General features: G+C 33.5%; 3 protein-coding genes and 1 pseudogene across 3 annotated transcripts; 2 read left to right on the forward strand and 2 right to left on the reverse strand.

Moving 5' to 3' along the window:
- Window positions 1–1,880: 1,880 nt before the first annotated feature.
- On the reverse strand, window positions 1,881–20,250 carry LOC120202552 (asparagine--tRNA ligase, chloroplastic/mitochondrial-like). Its single transcript, XM_039202972.1, has 6 exons — window positions 20,042–20,250; window positions 19,654–19,918; window positions 19,433–19,559; window positions 19,174–19,300; window positions 3,346–3,355; window positions 1,881–1,931 (listed from the first exon to the last, which is right to left on the reverse strand). The coding sequence occupies exons 2-6, from the start codon at window positions 19,708–19,710 to the stop codon at window positions 1,881–1,883; spliced, it is 372 nt and encodes a 123-aa protein (XP_039058903.1). The 5' UTR covers window positions 19,711–19,918; window positions 20,042–20,250.
- Window positions 4,351–5,282, reverse strand: LOC120202585 (ethylene-responsive transcription factor 2-like). The gene is made up of 2 exons (XM_039202990.1): window positions 5,196–5,282; window positions 4,351–5,162 (listed from the first exon to the last, which is right to left on the reverse strand). Exons 1-2 carry the CDS (start codon window positions 5,245–5,247, stop codon window positions 4,468–4,470), a joined length of 747 nt encoding a protein of 248 aa, XP_039058921.1. The 5' UTR covers window positions 5,248–5,282; the 3' UTR covers window positions 4,351–4,467.
- On the forward strand, window positions 11,010–13,283 carry LOC120202587 (annotated as a pseudogene).
- On the forward strand, window positions 15,500–16,283 carry LOC120202586 (pathogenesis-related leaf protein 4-like). The gene is made up of 2 exons (XM_039202992.1): window positions 15,500–15,657; window positions 15,806–16,283. Exons 1-2 carry the CDS (start codon window positions 15,529–15,531, stop codon window positions 16,217–16,219), a joined length of 543 nt encoding a protein of 180 aa, XP_039058923.1. The 5' UTR covers window positions 15,500–15,528; the 3' UTR covers window positions 16,220–16,283.
- Window positions 20,251–20,316: the final 66 nt, after the last annotated feature.

Consider the following 20,316-nt stretch of genomic DNA (forward strand, 5'->3'; position numbering starts at 1 on the left):
TCTGCAGCATATCTTCAAAGTTCAAACACTTAAACCAGTTAAACGCTGAGGTCAGATCTCTAACTAATTTCTTTTGTAAATTCTCCACCGAGGGTTTGAGCCACCGACGCAAGCGCAACAACTCACTTTTTGATTTCTATACTTCAGGTATTTGATATCTCTGCATCTCTCTCTCTCTGTTAAATTCTCTAAGCAACAAAACAGATAACCATTCATGTATCTCTGATAAATTCTCTCTGTTAAATTTTGTTTTGAGATATCATTTCTTGATTTTTGTTACGGACAACAAATCTTGTTTGCAGCATTTGTTTTTAGATCCAGCTTTAACAATTACCTTATGTTTTTATATTGTTTGTTCAGTGTAAATATTCCATTTTGACAGTTGTAGTTCACTATAAATGGTTCATTTTGATAGTTATTCTGGTTTATTGTTAGATCCAGCTTATTTCATCTTTTTTTTTAAATCATATTCCATCGTACTTAAACATTTTTGTTTGATGTTTGCCTTTGAATTTGGAATATTCGAGTTTGACGACAAAATTCTGGTGATATCTATAATTTTTCTGTTTGATAAAACCTTATTGTTTTAATGGTTTCACTTTTCAGTGAGACAATAATAATATTGTTTCTCCCTGGGTGGAAACTGTAAAATTATTATTGATATCAAGGAAATGCCATTCTTTATACTTTAGCTGTTGAATTTTTTTCCATGAAGAAGCATGCTAAGAGGATGGCCAAAGCCTCATGTTACTAGTCGACTGATGTAACTCCAAATTCACATAGATCGTATTGGGTGCTTGATTTTATGACTTTTTGAGGATCGGCTTTGGCTCTCATAATGCGAGCAAAAAATGATTTTATGTTAGTTTTGGGATCTGAGTATCACAGTGATATATATATATAGTCACACATATGTTGTTCTAGTTTTACTCGGTTATCATTGTTTATTTTCACTTTTGAAACCTAAAATGAAGATTCATTTTTTCGGTTGTTGATTGTTATATTGCTAGTATCTGTAACCTATAATAAGCGAATGTGTGTTTCAGATTCAACTTGTACTTTTAATTAGCCTACAAGGGAAACTTAGGTTGACAAAATGGTATTCTCCTTGTATTTTTGCTCTTTCTAAATGTTGTGTTCATTTGATGTAGCTAATTTTACTTTATAAACTTAACTTTTGCAGTTATGGATATATTAATTGATTTAAGTTTAGGATATATTAATTGATGTTTTATCATTATTTGTACAGGAAATGTCTAACTTGGGAGAGAATTCCATTTCATCCACATCTCATACTATTAACTCTCCACAACTATCAACCGAGGGAAGTCCATCACCAAGTTCTGAAGGAAATTCAGTTCCTACATTAAGTCAACCAAATGTTGTGGTTGAAAATAATGTGTCAAGCGAATGCACTTCATCAAAACTAAAGTCTATGGTATGGGATCACTTTAAAAAAGAGAAGATCAACAATGAGTGGAAGGCAATATGCAACCACTGCAAAAACAAATTCAATGGTGAATCTAAGAATGGGACAAGTCACTTGCGTGATCATATCAAAAGGTGCAAGAAGCGAGTTCAAGTAGACATTCGACAACAAGTCTTAATAGCTAATCAAAAGAAGTTGGATGGAAAATTAACAATAGGGGCTTTCTCATTTAATCAATATGTGGCAAGGAAAGAGCTTTCGAAGATGATAATCATGCATGAATATCCTTTATCGATAGTGGATCATTCACAGTTTAGAAAGTATTGTTCTAGTCTACAACCTATGTTTGAAATGCCTACTCGCAATACTATCAAACGTGATATTTTGGATCTGTACGAAAAGGAGAAGAGAAATATGTTGTCAAAGTTGGAGGCTAATGAAGGCAGAATTGCTATAACAACTGACATGTGGACTTCAGACCACCAAAATAAAGGATATATGGCTGTTACTGCACATTACATTGATAACTCTTGGAGTTTACAAAAGCGCGTTATAAGGTAATTGTTTAAATATATTTATACATTTAGTTATGTTTCGATATGTTTAAAATTAATTCATTTTATTTGTTGTTTTATTAGGTTCGAATATGTACCAGCTCCACATACCATTGATGTCATTGCTTCTAGTTTGATGAAATGTTTCCTAGATTGGAATATTGATAGGAAACTCACATCTATTACAGTTGATAATTGTAGTGTGAATGATGGTGTCATTAAGTTGTTGGTTGATAGGATGGGAGCTAATACGCTATTGCTTAACGGAGCTTTTTTCCACATGCGTTGTTGTGCACATATATTGCATTTGATTGTTAAAGATGGATTAAGTGTGATTAGAGATGGTATAGAAAGAATCCGTCATAGTGTTCTTTTTTGGAGCGCTACCCCAAAAAGGTGGGAACGATTTGAAGAGGCGGCACGACAATTGCGTATTTCAACTACAAAAAAACTATGTTCTGATATTAGAACAAGATGGAATTCTACCTTCTTGATGCTCCAAACAGCTTTATCTTATAAGGATGTTTTTACTCGTTGTGTGCAGTTACATCGTGACCCTTTGTACAAGTACTTGCCAACAGATGATGATTGGGTTTTTGCATCGGTGATCTGTGATAAGTTGAAGTTATTCTACGAGATCACCGAAGGTTTTTCAGGTACAAAATTTACTACAGCAAATCTTTATTTTCCGAGTATTTGTAGGATTAGGGTGGCATTGAATAAGTGGATTACACATAGTGATATCATTATTTCGAGAATGGCAAAGTGCATGTTGGAGAAATTTGAGAAATATTAGAACGATATGAATGGTATCATGGGTGTTGCCACAGTTTTAGACCCAAGGTACAAAACAACATTATTGGAGTATTACTTTGAAAATATTTATGGGGTTACTGCTGAACATGAAGTTGAAAGAATTGTGCAATTATGTCGGGATTTGGTCACAGAGTATGAAGAAAGAATAATGTCCTCAAAGAATGAACCTCAACCCTTCAACGGTGCATCTTTGGATAGTGTTCCAGTTGATTTGGGTAACCCAGGTGATTTTGATGCTTACGTTTCAAGGAAGAGACAAAAGAAAACACAAGTCATATCTGAGTTAGACCGTTACTTAGAAGTGGATGTTATTTCTAGGACGTCGGACTTTGATATATTGACTTGGTGGAAGACAATTGGGCCACAATTTCCTATATTGCAAGCTATTGCAAGAGATATTTATGCCATTCCGGTTTCTACTGTTGCTTCGGAGTCTACTTTTAGTAATGGAGGGAGATTGGTGAATGCACAACGTAATAGACTTCATCATTCAACTGTAGAAGCTTTGGCTTGTTGTCAAAATTGGTTATGGGCCGAAGAAGGTACAAACATATTTATCAAGTAATTTTGCATTGTTTTACTTATATGTTTTGTCATTATTCTTATTAGATTTTATTTTCATTACGATGTTTTAGAATCAAACTCAAATGAGGGCAACTTTTATGAAGATGATGAGATCGAACAAGATGAGATAACTGTAAGTAATAATTTCATATTTGTTACTTTACTCCTATCATAATCTTTTTTTAAAATATTAATTGATAATTTTATTTTATAGGATTTGACTACTTGAGTGGTTAGCTAAGATTGAAGAATGTGAACTTGTCAAGCCGATGGTAATGGATGTTTTTTTCCATCGAACATCCGTATTTATGTCTCGTTTTATTATAATTATGTTTGAACTTTTAACTTATTTAAGTATTGTATGGATTTATAATTTTAATTGTGAACATGTATTTTAATTATGGATTTATAAAATTGTTTCCATGTTGAGTTTTTAAGTGTTAGTTTTGATAGGGATAGAGAGCACCATATGAGATGTATCTTATAAGGATGATAATCTGAATGTATTTTAATTATGAATTTAGTTTTGAAAGCGGTAATTGTGAACTATATGTACTAATATATTTAATATTCCTCGTTTCTATTAGAGAGCACCATTCTGTGATCTGTGATTGTAATTTGTAACAAGCCTTGAAAAATGAAAACTAACCCAAACCGTGTTTGCTAAGCACATTGCGTTCATCAAACTGCTTGATTGCTTGTTATGAGCAAGTGAAAGACTTGGAGCTTTGGAAGAGCTCCAATGGCTGCTGGGATAAATAAACATTAAAATCGGGTCGGATATGATCGAGTCGGGTCGGGTCTGTTTTTAATAAATAAAAATAAATTCGAGTCGGGTCGGGTTTTAAAATTGTCTATCGGGTCGGGTCGGGTCGGTGAAATTATAGTTTTGTCGGGTCGGGTCGGGTCACGGGTGGAAGACCCTTTCTTTTCGGGTCAGGTCGGGTGGCCCAAAAACCCGACCCAACCCGACCCATTGCCATCCCTAAACAATATCTCCACTCTTAAAAGAATATTCCAAAACGAATGCTTTTTAATCAAGGAATGTACTTTTAATATTGTACATAAGCTCACTGCTGACGTTAATCCAATGCCACATCACCATTAGCTCACCAATAGCTGTTCACCACGTGTACAGAAACTAACTTGACCCATGTCTAACCCGGCTTGAACCACAGCAGGAGCTGATGCAGCCGCCTTTCTCCTCCTTTTCGGCGAGGCATTTCCCGACGAAGATGGCTCCGGCGATGCTCTCTTAGACGTTATACGGATCGGATCAGGCTCACCGGAATTCACCCTCAATGGAAAATTCAACAAAGCTCTGGAGCCACGCATCCTGTAAGCCGCTTTATCATAAGCCAAAGCTGCATCCTCAGCCGTCTCGAAAGTACCTAACCAAACTCGAGCCCCATTTTTAGCCGGGTCCCTAATCTCAGCCGCGAACTTCCCCCACGGCCTCTGCCTGACGCCTCTGTAATGCTTTCCTTTTGGAGGAACCACCGCGGGAGCCGTTGTCACCTCCGCCGTATCAACTTTTTTCACGGATGTGATCTCCATTGAGAATTCTTGCGGTTCCGGCTTAATCGTCGGGAAATTCGTCGAAGAATTATCGGACGGTGCCCAGCCGACGGTTAGAGCATCTCGTAAGAGTCCGAAAACGAGCATATCTTCGGAATCATCTTCTTTGAGAGGAAGATCACCCCAGGTTTCAGTGAAACAAGGATACAAACGGCTGAAGCTTGAGCTCCTGCAATACATGGGAGGAACGGCAAGAAAATCGGTGGAGGCATTGAGTCGAAGGTCTGATGACTCGTTGAGTAAGTACTGCCGAACTGAGTCCAGCATAGCCAAATCGGAATGATTTGAATTTGAATACATCTCCATAGCCAAATAAAACAGTTTTAACTCTCTCCAAAATTTTCAATTTTCCTCGGCAAAGGGAAATGGGGTTTTATATAGGGAAGACAGATGCATGAACCAGAGCAACCGTATTTTACAGATTTTGGTTTTTTTTCCCTTTAAATTTTGAATATTCGTATTCTTTTAATAATAACACTGTAGGGCATCGAAGATTCATTTAGGACACGTGATGATGCGTTTGGATTTGTCGGGTACCTCCAAATTCGTATAGGATGACGTCATCATGTGACAGCAGCAAATTGTTGCTTTGTCTATTGGCTGGCGTGCCTTATTGCCCACTTGTTCTTTTTCATTGGCAAATCGTTTTCTTTTCACATTTTCCTCCTCTTTCATTAGATATACATCGCCTCTAGACATGTTCTAGAATAAAATAATGTAAATAAAGTTTTGGATAAGTTTCGCCTAAAGTCGACAGTTTATTTAAAATCTTGTTGTATCGTCTCTTTATTTTCGTACATCAATTTTTTTTTAATAATTATTACGCAGTTGAGATTTTAAAGTGACATCTTCAGATATAAAATTTTCGAAACATTGCATCTCTTAAGAAGTTCCTCTAAAACCTCTTGATTAAGACTAAATGGAGGATTAGAGTCTCTTTATTTATTGTTCTTTTTTTTTACCTTTTTATGAAAATAAAAGATCTAAATATTGATCGATCATCGTATCATCATTAATTGTAGTTTTTTGTTCAAATTAAAATAGTTATCATCGCTTAACGCATGATATCAACACTAAAAGTCTCTTTAAAATCTCTTGAATAAGGTTAGGTCTGTAAACGAACCGTTCGACAGGAAATTCGTTTATGTTCACTTATTTATTAAACGAACGAACATAAACAAATTTTTTTGTTCGTTTAATTAAACAAACGAACACGAACAAATGGCTCGTTTGTTCGTTTACGTTCGTGTACGTTTGGTAATCTATTCGTTTTTGTTCAATAATTCATTCATTTACGTTCAGTAATTCGTTCATTTATATTCATTTGTTTAATTAAATTTATATTTATTTCCGTTTATCTATATTCTTTTAAGAATATTTGCTTGATTTAACCTAAAGTTACATTTTATGTTCGTTCGTTCGTTTGTGCTTGTTTATCATTTTAATGAATTAAAATGAACGAACACGGATAAGCTACGTTCCTTACGGAACGAACACGAATAGAAAAATTATGTTCGTTTATTTGTTCGTGTTCGTTCGTTTGTTTAGTTAAATCTAAACGAACGAACAAATATGAACATACCCTCGTTCCTATTCGTTCGATTCGTTTACATGCCTAATTAAGACTAATTAAGTGAATGATTGAAACATTTTTATCTATTGCTCCCTCTTCTACATTCTTATAGAATCAGAAAATCCAAATATCGATCAGTTATTATATCATCGTATCTACTGTGATTCTTCGTTTAAACCAAAAGAGATAAAAAATTTAATTCAAATTAATATATTTTAAATCCTACAATATCATATCCAAGAATTTTATATTCTGAATAATATTTTTTACAATAATAACAAATATTAAAATTTCAAATTCTTTTCTAAAAGCAATTTTAAAAAATATTTTCTAACAATAATTTTCAAAACCACTCTTCAAAACAATGTGAAGCTAACACTCAAGGTTTTGTCAAGGAAAATAGTTGAATTCATGAACCAACCACACCAAAACGTTGTAATAAGAAGTTAACGAACAGATTGGTCAATTATATGACTTTGACCGCAGAAAAGTCTGCATTTCCCATTTTCTATCCCTTTTTAATTTAGTTTTTTATTTTTAAATCATATACAATATAAGTTTTAAGTAGTATATTACGTGATTTCAGTGGTTAATTAAAGTGATATTTTTTTATAGATCTCGAGTTTAAACAATTACATCTGATGATGATGAATGCGTGTTATTAGTAGTTAAGATTTTAAAATTAATAAAAAGTCAAATTTGAAGATCGACTTATAAACAAATGCATTATGAATAATAGTTGAAAAGATTAACAGCACGTGTGAGCGATGATATTAATTAATATCTTCTAAAAATCTGTTTCTTTTTAAGGATTTGAAAACATAGTGTATTACTTGCATGGCTTAATTTCAAAAAGGAGGAATATACGTTTATATTTTACTTTTTAGTTCATGCCAGTCCGTAAAAGATATTCAACCCATTGGTTGTTGAAATACGGTCAAATAGGAGAATTGACTTTTATTTACCAAATGTTTAATTGTGTTTTTATGTGATTTTTAAAGAAATTCAAATAGATATTTTAGAATTTAAATTTTGAAACTCAACGTTTAGTTTCTATACTAAATTTTATTTAAGTTTTAATGGTATAATTAAAATAAAGTCAAACATATATTTACTTATTTTTAAGGTACGAAATATAATATATTATTTTTGTTTGATTTATCTAAAACATATTTATTTGGTGCTGGAAACGCAATATATTTATTCGATCTCCGTAATACTATATCACAAACTGATTATATTTTTATATTTCGTGGTAATACAATCTCTTGACGTTCCATGAAACAAGAAATAACTATCCTTTCTTCTAATTAAGTTGGAATTTTGGTTATCCGTAAGGCTATTTTTGAACGTGTGATTGAGATTTGTAATTCACCCTATATGATAAAATTGTGGTTCATGCTTCAAAGAAGAATCTCCAACAATCTTATATGAAGATAATACAATATATATTTCACTACTTAAACAAAATTACATAATGAGTGATATAACACACCACATATCACTATTTTTTTCCACTCGTGGTGTACAAAATAGAAGAGACATTGATGTTCAACGTGTTAATTCAAGTGATAATTTGAAAAAATTACGTACTAAGATGTTCCTTCCTGCTACATTTGAGAACTTAATCTTCAACATTTGACTACGTCATTTTGAAGATCTCGAGCGATGCATTTACGAGGGGAGTAAAACACTCGTTGCACTATTCTCTCCTTACCCATGGTTTTGTCCCACTAGGACTTCTTAGAAATGGTTTTAATAGGGCATCATGTTATGTGTACTAAAATATGGTGTACTTTTTTTTACCGTGCTTTTTTCCATCGAGATTTTCTCTAATAATATTTTCACAAAATACATTTTTTAAGACATAAAAAAGAGAGTATTATGAATTCTATGAAATATAAATGTGATTTCACCTTTCATCTCCCTAAACTTTTGATGTTTCACCTCATTGTAAAACCCATTTTGTGCCTGTAATCCTAGTCTTATAAATAATAACTTTGTAAAACTCATAATACACAAACAATTAAAAAATAATATCATATCACTCATATTGTTATTTTTTTCTTTTATTCTTGCTTTAAATTTCATTACTACAAGTAATAAAAATGACATTATGTCAACAAATAGATTTTGTAATTAATAAACAGTCAAATTTGAAGATTGACTTATAAAGAAATGCATTACCTTAATTATGAATAATAATCGAAGAGATTATAAGCACGTGTGTGCGAGTATATTAACCGCTATCTTCTAGCATTTTGCGGCTTTTAAAAATTTAAAAAAATATTGTATTTTTTTACATTAAAAATTATAACTTGCACGGCTCAATTTCAAGATGAAAAAAGATATTTATTTATTAATTAATTTATTAGTCCATGCCGGGCCATAAAAGATATTCAACCCAAAACCAGGTGGGAATCATTATTGGTTGTTGAAATACGGTCGAGTTGGAGAATTGACTTGTAATTAATAAATGTTTTACACATTTACATTTTTAATTTTTAAAATAATTTGAAATAATTATAAGCTAATATTTATTGTTTGAAAAATAAGGTGTTCTGACACGGGGCAAAGCCAACTATTCAGGGCGGAGTTAGAATATTTATTTTTTGGGTGTCAAATTTAGAGAAAACTTATTTTGAGGTGTTAAATTTAAAAATTGCATGAAGATTTTTTTAGTGAATAAAAATGAATAACGACGGTCAATTTATGTTTAAGGGTGTTAAACATTATTTTAAAAATATATTAATTTTTATTATTTTTTAAGTATTTTTATATAAAATTTATATTAAAAGAATTTTTCCAAAAGTTTTTGAGTGTCACATGACATCCCTCCGTATAGCCTGGCTCTGCCAGTGCAACTACCATAACAACGATAAGAAAAATATTGTTTAATTAATATTTATTTTTCTTAATTAAATTTATTTAATGGATTTCAACAATTTTCTCACTGATTTAACTATTGGATATTAGTTTATACATAAATATAAGTTTTTTTCAAAATAAAAAACAACAATATGTAGGAACGGAATCATGGTTAAAAATGGATTAAAAGAATGATTAAATTGATGCGAATTTAAAGTATTAAGAGTTGATTTTAAGAATTAAAACAAAATTATAATATTATGTAAAATTTGAAAGTTTTTATTATTGCAGTTTTACTGTTAAAAGTTAGCTTAATATAGTTTAATATAAAAATAAGTGTTCAAACTATATCGAAAGTTAATTTTATGCGCCTAATTTTTTTTGTTAAAAATAAGTATCTAATGTTTTTAACATTGAACTTTTAGGTGTATGAACCGTAATTATCGTTAAATTTGATTATTATATTACACGTGTCAAACATATAAAAATTTATTTAAAAAAATACTTAAAGTTATTATTTTTAAAAACCCATTTTTTTTTAAATTATAAAAAATCTCAAAATCCCGAAAAAATCCTAATTTCAATTTCCTCAACACCACTAGCCGCCACAATCACTGCCAATCGGTCGAAATCTCAACGGCGACCAATCGCTCGAACACCTAACGACCGAACCCCATGATTCAAGCAATGATTGCAGAAAAAAATTGGACGATTGTAGTGATTTATTGATTCTGACTAAGAGCGATGATTCCAACGATTCAAGCTATGATTCCTCCCGTCGTGCGTTGGAATCTGATTAGATGAAATGGTTGACGGGAAAGGACGACTTCCAAGACAACATCGACAACGATCGACGTGAGTAAAGAGGTTTGGAATTAGGTTTTTAGCGTTTTTGTTTTTTTAATTGAGTTTTTTATAAATAAATTATATTTTATTTTAAAATAAATTTATTAAATTTTTATAAGCGTGACATATGACACTTAATGAATGAATTTAATTGTATGCACTTAAAAGTGTAACATTGAAAACGTTAGACACCTATTTTTAGCTAAAAATTTTTTAGACACCTAAAATTAACTTTGTGCACTTATTTTTGCATTAAACTTAAAAGTTTAACAGAAAATACAAATTTGTTATATGACCATTTTATACGTTTTCATAGTCTATATTTGGGGACTATTTTCATATTTTACTCTAATATTTTTAGTATACATAGGAATTTAACTTTTAGGGTAAACTTAGTATTCCAGTTATCACTTACTATTCCAGTTATCACTTTTATTTCGTTTTCATCACCCAAATATTTTTTTTCTTTTAAAAACATACATAACATTTAGTTTTGATTTCATTTTTGTTCCTCTGTCATTAAAAAATTAACGATGATGTTGACATGTTATCATAAGGTAATATCGCGTCATCATTGAAAAATAAAAATATCACGTCAATAATTCTGTTAATTTTTTAACGGTGTTTGACCAAAATAAAAGTATAACATAACATTAGGTATCATTTTGATAAAAAAATAATTTGACGATAAAAATAGAGTAAGAGTTATAGTTGATGTACTGAACATGTAGATTACCCTAACTTTTAAGCAGCCGTAAAAGGCCCATAGAAGCCCAACAAGCAATTCCCGACGGTTTCCGGCACACACACACAATCAAATCGACAACACAAAACTTCATCGGCCACCGCCAAAAAATTACCGGAAAAAAATCATGTTCTTCAACCTCAATAGAGCGATCGCCAATCCCAAACAATGGAACAAAAAAAAGCGCAAAACTCCCTTATTTTTCCTTTCAATCTTTCTAATTTCTCTCCTCTTGTTGTTCTTCTTCCTCGCTCACACTCCCTTCCCCAATTACTCGTTCTTCTCGACCTCTTCGAAAACCCCAAATATAGCCCTATCCCAAAACTACCCACATTGCGAAACTCGATTTCAAAGGGAGAAGTTCTTGTGGTATGCCCCTGATAGTGGGTTTAGCAACCAGCTTTCTGAGTTCAAAAATGCGATTCTAATGGCGTCTATTTTGAACCGCACCTTAATCGTCCCTCCGATACTCGATCACCATGCCGTAGCTCTTGGTAGCTGCCCTGTTTAGGGTTCAGAGCCCTAAAAAGATCCGGGTTTCCGTTTGGGATCATACCGTTGAGCTTCTTAGAAGTAGGAGGTAACCGGGTATTCCCCATTTTCTTTATTTATATTTCCATTTCACTTAATTTCTCTAGTAAATTTTAGATCCTTTTTATGTTTGAAATATGTGATATTATTTTTTTAAGATTAATTTTCTTTTATTGGCTTTATTGTGGCAAAATGTGGTTAAATTTGTAAAATTCAGAATACGGGGCTGTGATTTTTTTACTTATTTCTAATGAATGATGAACATTTTAAGTCACTAGATTATTTCAGCTTATTACAAGAAAACAAGTTTTAGTTTTTTTGTTGTTGCAAATTTACTGCTGATGAATTGTATGAAATTTCAATCCCTAGGTGAATTAAACATTGCTTTAACTCCACGTAGTTTTTAGCTAATGCTTACCTCTTGTTGCAGGTATGTTTCCATGGCTGATATCATTGATGTTTCTTCATTACTGTCATCTTCACTCGTTCCGTAGATTTCAGGGTTTTCGTGTCATTGTGGTGTGGTTTGAACATTGATTTGGTTTGCTCCAATGAATCGAATGCACCACCATCTCTGGTTGATAGCTTAAAACAATGTGGCTCTCTGCTATCTGGGATTGATGTTAATATTGATCGATGTTTATTTGCCGTCGATGAAGATTGTAGATCAACAGTTTGGACGTACCAATATGGAGCAGATGGGACGTTAGATCCATTCCAACCTGATGAACAACTCAAGAAGAAGAAGAAAAATTCCTATGTTAAAAGACGTAGAGATGTATATAAGGCTCTTGGACCTGGAAGTGAAGCTGAATCAGCCACTGTGCTTGCATTTGGAAGCCTTTTTACTTCCCCATATAAAGGTTCTGAGCTCTATATTGATATCCAAAAGGCACCAGGAGATCCGAGGATCGGATCTTTAATCAACAAGATTGAGTTCCTTCCATTTGTCCCTGAAATTATAAACTCGGGAAAGCAGTTTGCTGCTGAGACGATAAAGGCTCCTTTTCTCTGTGCACAGCTTAGGCTGCTCGACGGACAATTCAAGAACCACTGGAAAGCTACTTTTCTAGGTTTGAGAAAAAAATTAGATTCGTTAAGGCAGTTGGGTTCTCGACCAGTGCGTATTTTTCTGATGACCGATTTCCCTCGAGGTAATTAGACTGGGAATTACTTGGGTGATTTGGCTAGGGATTCAGCGAACTTTAAGCTATATTTTCTACAAGAAGATCTCTTGGTGATGAATACGGCAAAGAAACTAGCACTAGCTGGACGTGGTCTTAGATTTGAATCTGTTCCTGGCAGTTTGGATGCAGTGGCTAAGGTGAAGCATTGCTCTCCTGACGTATTACCTGATGTACTCCTGTACATAGAAGAAACAGTTTGCAGTTGTGCTTCATTTGGTTTTGTTGGGACCGCAGGTTCAACAATAGCACAAAGTATCGAGGTTATGAGAAAATACGATTTATGTTCGAGTCCAACTCCGACTGCATTCTGACATTTATTCATTGATAACCTACTCGATAGAATTCCATCGCGATGCTTCTTTTTCTTCTTGGAAGGCATGTCTGTATATGCGCTTTTGAATTTGAAGCTTTCAGTCAGACATTCGACTATTACGAGATTAAGCTGTTATTCAATGAGCACCCAATCTCAGGCTAAGTTCGATTTCAGTCATTGCTGCACTATAGCATTTAAGCTATAAGTCAAGGTTGGATTGTACTTGTTTGTCAAAAGAAAAGTTTTAGGTCCTCCCAGAAGCAAATATTGTTTTGATTGTTTTTCATCAAATCGATGAGATATGAACTGGGACAGGGATGATGACATATGAGGTTATGTACCATAAAAATGGCTAACTTCGAAGTTTAGTCAGTTCAATTTTCATACCTCAAGTATTTGTGCTTCTGTTCAGTCTGTTCAGGGTCAAGTTATTCGCTCGGACCGATTAGTCTCAGGTTGGTCTTTTGATAAGCAGGCTGTGCCAATGATAAATGGTAGGATAAACTACACTAATGGTCACTCAACTTTTAGGTCGTTTTCACTTGCTTTCTCGAATAACTTTCATTAGAGTAGAGAAAATTATTATTTTGGTCACTAAACTTTTAGAATGTTTTCATTTTAGTCACCAAAAACTATTATTGAAGTAATAAAAATTTCATTTTAGTCACAAAAAATCATTAACAATAGTTGACATGATATATCCACATGTCATTTTTTTAGTAAGTTAAATGTTTGATTGCGATATGTGTTGTTATCTTATTGATAAGTAAATATTGGAATATATTAGAGATGACAACATAACAAAATAAATTGTTGTATCTCCCGATTTCGACCTGATATATCAGGTTCAACCGATCCTTCCTCCTACGTCTCCGGTGCTACCTCCCCAATTTTGTAAGGTCGAGAACACCATCCTACCGCTCTAGTCTTTAACAGCGGTAGCTTGGTTTGAATCTATTACCCCCTCAACACATTTTTCTTCCACCTTTCTTTTGTGAGCGCTCTCCACCTATCCTTCGTTTGTTTGCCTACACAATCACGAGCCATTTCCTCCTTGTGTCTGTTCGGAGTTTTCTCTTTTCTTACTACACTATGACTTCCGCTCATTGTATAATACCAACGATACGATAATCACAGCACCATACAATCGAACAAGACCCTATCGTCATCCCTCCTTGGATCGTTGTTGAACCATGTTTTATAATATTTTGATATAATAAATTAAGACAAAATGTTTTTGCATTTAATTAAATTTGTTCAAAGTTTTCAAAAATAATTCAAAGTCAAATAAACTAGAATTTGAGCAAAAATAAGTTTTTAACATACAAAGTACCGATACTATTCTTATAGTATCGATATTATATGAATAGTATTGATACAATTCATGTGGTACCGATGCTCTAGGTAAGAGAAGTATCGATACTCTAGGTAAGAGAAGTATCGATACTCTATAGGTAGTATCGATACTACAATCTTGCTCAAATTCCAGAATGCAAAATAGGTGCCAATACTCAAAGGGACACTGATACTACTTTACATTATAGTATCGATACCATGGTCACAGTATCGATACTGTCAGGCCCAACGGCTAATAACAACTAGTTTTATTTAAAAATAATAAAGAAAGTACCGATACTCCTTGTACTGGGCAGCTTTAATTTGCAGAGAAAACATCACAAACAGCTAGAAATCATCTCCAACGGCTAGAAACGACCACAAACACATTCCAACATATAAATACAAGTTCAAGACACTTGAACAAGGGTTAGAACACCTATTCAAGAAATCAAACACAAGAGAAGAGCTTTTTATTTCAATTTTACTTTATTTTGTAAATATTTTTGTTCTTGTGATTTTTAATTTTGTAAACACCTACATTTGAGAGGTTTTATTGTTTACTTCTTTTATCATTTTATAAAAGGATTTTTGTTCTAGCTAAGCATTTGAAAAGGTAGGGAGTTTGTAAAGATTATCTCTTTGTCTCTGAAAAAGAAAGAACAAATTAGTGATTTGACATTTGTTGGAAAATTCTAAGTGAGAAGCTTAGATAGTGGATGTAGACTTTGATTGAAAATGTCGAATTACTATAAATTGTTGTGCACCAATTTTCTATCTTTTTTACTCCTTACTCTATAAAATTATCAAAAAGTCAATTCATCCTCTATTGACACTATTTTCGGTTGTCAATTTGAGTTTCATAAATCCTAATAATAGTTTTTTTAAGAAATAAACACGTCTAATATTTCACCATGATTGCTAAAAAGCTACAATATCCCTTTTCCAACGTTGTCTTCCCCGAATATTCGCCATAAATAAGGTGATACAGTTTCTTCCTCCACAGATTTTTTTTTTTTGAAATATCTGAACTTTATTCAATTTCTTTGTGTTTTGGTGTCACCTGCCCGACCATAGACTCGCCGCATATGTCTCTTCCAAAGCGCTATAAATTATTTAGGATTTCAAACCCAAAGCATGAATCCCATTTCACTTGTAAGTCCATAGCTATATACAAAAGAAAGCAATAATGACAAAGATTGATCTGGCCATTGTTTTGATCTCAATGTTCATAATTCTTTCACTCCATTCTATCGTCGGTAACGCTGCAGAAGCTGCGAAATCGGGAGAAGAACCCAAAAGCAAACACCCAAAGGAGGTTAGTAAGCAAAATCAATCAATATAAACCATCCAAAAAACCTTTTATGTTTCCTCGTACTGCAAACTAGTTCCAAGTGTTGTTTATTAAGCTCTTATTTGTTATATGCTGCATGACCTTAAAGCTTTCTCTCTTATCACGAGCTCAGGAAACTCCTGAAGACATCTTGAAAGCTCATAATGAATTTCGTGCTCAAGTTGGGGTTCCTCCACTGGTTTGGAATGAAACCCTAGCTAAATATGCTCAAGTTTATGCCAAGAAAAGGGTGAATGACTGTAAGATGGAGCATTCCATGGGACCCTACGGTGAAAACCTTGCCGGAGGCTATGAAGACTCCACTATCGCGGATTCCGTGAGATTTTGGGCTACAGAGAAGCCTGACTATGATCCTGCTTCCGGTAAATGTAAAAGCGGCGGATTCGATTGCGGCCACTATACTCAAATTGTTGCGAGAAAGACGACCAACGTTGGGTGCGCTAGAGAAAAGTGTACAAACGGATGGTATTATGTGATTTGCAGCTACTATCCTGCTGGAAACATTGAGGGTGAAAAAGCTTATTAATTCTTCTTCTTCTTCTTTCGGACTTTATTTCCTTGGTTTTAAAGGAACTGCTAGACTATATGCATGCTATAAGTGGTGTTATCCCAAATAAAATTCATGTAAACACTGCATTTGATTATTCATCCCTAACCATCAGAGATGATCATAACCATTTGATGTTAGGTATACATTCCTCCGATTTTCATATGAATATGATAATCCGAACATTTAAATACACATAATATCATTCGAAACATACAAACAACAAATTTAATAATAAAACTACACATTTCAAAAACTTGGCTACACACAAGTACATATATGTACATCCACAACAAACAATTCAATTACTAAATGTATACACCTAATATGGAAGGAGAAACAATAAGTGCAACACCTAAAATTTTTTAAACCTGTAGATTATAAAATCTGATAACCTTTTCCCGTCGTTTCATCGTAATAAAAGAGCCTTTACAAATTTTTGTAACTCCACATTCACTAGAGTATTTGTATCTTTTGGAGTCTCGAGTATCTAATAAAATCATATTTCTTTTTAAATATGGATCATACCTTACATTACCAAGTTTTCAAACAGTCCCATCAAACATATTTATCTTAGTTGTGTTAATAACTACAACCTTACAAGAGACATTATTCTTCCCAAAACAACACTTATAGACATATGTTTCTACATTGAAAATCTGTCTCGATTGAGACTCATTTAAAAACAGCTACTCGAGTCAAGATTCTACTCTTTGCTTACTAAAGAATTTCACCGAAAACAATTAGAATATTATCAACATCATATCATATCATCCTCTCAAAGAATTACGAACATTGAGATCAGAACAATGGCCAAACAAATCTTTTTCATTATTGTTTTCTTCTGTATATAACTATGGACTTAATTGAGTGAAATGGGATCCATGTTTTGAGGTTGAGATCATTAAAAATTTATAGCCTTTTCGAAGAGACATGCGGCGAGTCTATGGTCAGGCAGGTCACAACAAAGCCCTTTTTCATATATTTATTTTTTTAATTATTTTTCTTGTGTCACCAAGTATGTCATGTTTAGTTATATATTACTGTTATTAAGCTCTTAGTTGAGTTGAGTTCGATGTTTGTTCAATGACTGAAATTTCTCTGGACGATGTTCGTATTTGTTATTTTCATTGATGATTATATAAGAAATGTTTTTATCTCATTTCAACCTTAGGTATGTTTGAATACGATCGCCCTTGTCGATGCATTCAATCGCATCGACCACTGCCTTGGCTCTGTTCTCTGTCGCTACGACGGAAATGTGTATCGAAAACTCTACGAGGAAGCATGGAAGAGTTGGTTGAACGATAATGACGTGCCGGACGGTTACCACGAGTATATCCGGCCGATTTTGAAACAACATTTACGTACTTCGAGACTCTAAACAATCACCTCGCGGTTGGTTGAATGTTTGAAGTGTATGATAAAATAAGGGTCTGCTCAGCCTGGCCTTAGTTTGCTATCTATATTCTCTCATTGATACTGGCTCTTATTTATTGTTATTTGGGGACTTAAACGTCGTCGTAGAAGACCCTTTGATTCTTATGTAGTGAGATAAAAACTAAGGGTGATATATATTGAAGTGTATTTTTTGGGGTTCGATTCGGTATTTTAACAAAAATGAATCGATTTGTATTGCATGATTTTCTTCCATAATACAATTAAAATGGAATGATATGAAAATTAAAATTTTAAGAATTAAAATTCGTAGCTTGATAATGTAACTTTTAACAGTTCATCGTCTTATTTCAAACTAATATATAAAATTAATAAATAATTTAAAATTAAAATGAAATGGAATGATAATAGATATGTCATATATAAATTTAATTATATAAAATGTCAGAAAAACTAGGAGTAGAGCAATTCTAATCATTATATACAATTTTTTTATCTTTTGATAATCAATTTGAATTAATTTATCATCTCCGACATATTTTGATTTATCGATCGAGCTAACATCATTGAATCCAAATAAATATGTAAATCATTTCATAAACCTATATAACATTAATTGACTAATAAATCGAATAACAATAAACATAAAAAAAAATTATAATCTGCTTACTCGAGAATGCAGGCCTTACCCAATTATTCCTCTAGTATTATAAGAAAGAATTGTTTAATATCAGAATACATCTGGCAGTGTGTGTGTATTATGTTACTGAACCCAATTAGTTATCTAATTTAATTAACCAACTCTGAAGATTTATATGAAATATTCAATGCCCCTAATTCTTATATATTGGAGTCAAAAAGATGACGTGCTACACTTGATATATATATATATATAGTCTTTAGTGAGCAGTCCATCACCGACCAAACCCAACATACCAAAAGTCTTCCCCCAAAGTCTATTTTCTTCTGTAAAAAACCAGAAAAAAGAATCCCGGAAAATGGAGGGTCTTATCCCTTTGGTTTACCGAACACTGAAGAACACCAAAACCCGCCGGCAATATGAGTGTCTCTCGTCGGGCGGACCTCAACATTACAACAACATTTCGGATTGCTACGTTCAGAGTCCGAGTCTGAGTCATTTCTATATGGAACCAAATTATGATTCTGTAGCTGAGAAGAATATCGGCGACCGCGGTCACCGCCGGACGTATGTCCATGGGAGATATCTCCTCGTCAGCAGAAGGGATGGAAAATTCCGGAGATTCTCAGATACCGGCAGGGCCGAAACTTATGACGTTTTGGAGCCACAGGATGTTTTCACGTGTGACCGGTTGCTAAAAGATACGTACCATCCTTTGCTTTTGCAATCAAATGTTCATTGCAGGCACTGATTAGAACATGGATTTGTTTCATATATAGTTTTTCTGGGTAGTAATCATTATTGAATATGGTTATGCTTTCATTGTAGCAAACTTTTTGCTTCCAAAAATCTGAAAAATTATAATTCTCTAAATGATTGATAGACCAAGAAAAATGATTGTAGCAAAGTAAAATTCAGCAGAACCAGGTGTTCTTGGGAAAGGTATTCATCTCTTATATTCTCAACTCCGGTGGCAAACTGCACCAGTCTCTCGAACCCGAGTCCGAAACCCGCATGAGGAACAGGCAAAGGATAACCTAAGAGATATTGATAAAATTGGAAAATGCAATGAAATGGTCATTAAACAGAAACCATGGCAACAACTTTTCCAGGATCAGCAGCTATTGTTATAGTTTATGAGAAGGATCCTTAACCTGAACCGTAACTACGCAGATCGAGGTACCACCAGTAGCTCTCCTTATTAAGCTTCAGCTCATCTAAACGATTTTCCAGATGATCAAGCCGTTCTTCCCTTTGGCTTCCACCAATGAGCTCACCAACCTAACCAGATGTAGACAAGGAACTAGAATGAACTCGCCGACCGAGCAAAAAAGAAGATTGTTGGCCACCATAAATGAAGAAAATTAAAATTTACCCGAGGTACCAACATATCCATTGCTGCTACAGTCTTTCCATCGTCGTTTTTGCGCATATAGAATGCCTTTATCTCTTGTGAGTTTTACATTCAAGAACTTTTAGGCATGAAACTGAGAAAGCCGATAAAATCCCGACGTGGAGAAGAGTGATTGAGGCAAATTGCATGCCTTGGGATAGTCCCTGATTATAACAGGGCATCCATTAAATGCTTGTTCGGTTACGTATCGTTCATACTCACTCTGCAAATCACATCCCCATTTCACCTACAAAAGAAACCACGAGTTGGAAATCTCCTATACATAACTGAACAAGCATGTAACGGATGCAAGAGAAGGATTTTTTATAGGTTTGAAACCGTAAAAAGAAAGAAAGAAAGAACACAATACCAGGAATTCGAATTTCTTATTTGCTTTTAGAAGAAGTTCGATTGCATCAGTATAAGTCAGCTGCACAAAGTCTTTCTTAGCCACATCCTATTAACCAAATAAAAGTTACCCTTTATTAGTACAATAACATTGCCAGTAACGGTTTCAAGTTCAAAAGAACTGATAAAAATCTAGAAGAGCAAATAATGTGTAATAACCCCCTCCAAATTCGAAAAAAAAGGTTAAGATACACATTGAGCTCATACATTCAATCAATCAATGACCCCTTTCTCGAT

The sequence above is a fragment of the Hibiscus syriacus genome, unplaced genomic scaffold, assembly GCF_006381635.1.
Source record: "Hibiscus syriacus cultivar Baekdansim isolate YM2019G1 unplaced genomic scaffold, ASM638163v2 tig00008957_pilon, whole genome shotgun sequence".
NCBI classification, from domain to species: Eukaryota; Viridiplantae; Streptophyta; class Magnoliopsida; order Malvales; family Malvaceae; genus Hibiscus; species Hibiscus syriacus.

Coding starts and splice junctions, on each gene's coding strand:
- LOC120202585 (XM_039202990.1), bottom strand. CDS start 5,247: ATGGAGATGTATTCAAATTCAAATCATTCCGATTTGGCTATGCTGGAC. Junction 5,163..5,195: donor TTTGGCTATGCTGGACTCAG/TTCGGCAGTACT, acceptor AGTCATCAGACC/TTCGACTCAATGCCTCCACC.
- LOC120202552 (XM_039202972.1), bottom strand. CDS start 19,710: ATGCGCAAAAACGACGATGGAAAGACTGTAGCAGCAATGGATATGTTG. Junction 19,560..19,653: donor TGGATATGTTGGTACCTCGG/GTAAATTTTAAT, acceptor ACATCTGGTTAG/GTTGGTGAGCTCATTGGTGG. Junction 19,301..19,432: donor TCTGCGTAGTTACGGTTCAG/GTTAAGGATCCT, acceptor ATCCTTTGCCTG/TTCCTCATGCGGGTTTCGGA.
- LOC120202586 (XM_039202992.1), top strand. CDS start 15,529: ATGACAAAGATTGATCTGGCCATTGTTTTGATCTCAATGTTCATAATT. Junction 15,658..15,805: donor AAAGCAAACACCCAAAGGAG/GTTAGTAAGCAA, acceptor TCACGAGCTCAG/GAAACTCCTGAAGACATCTT.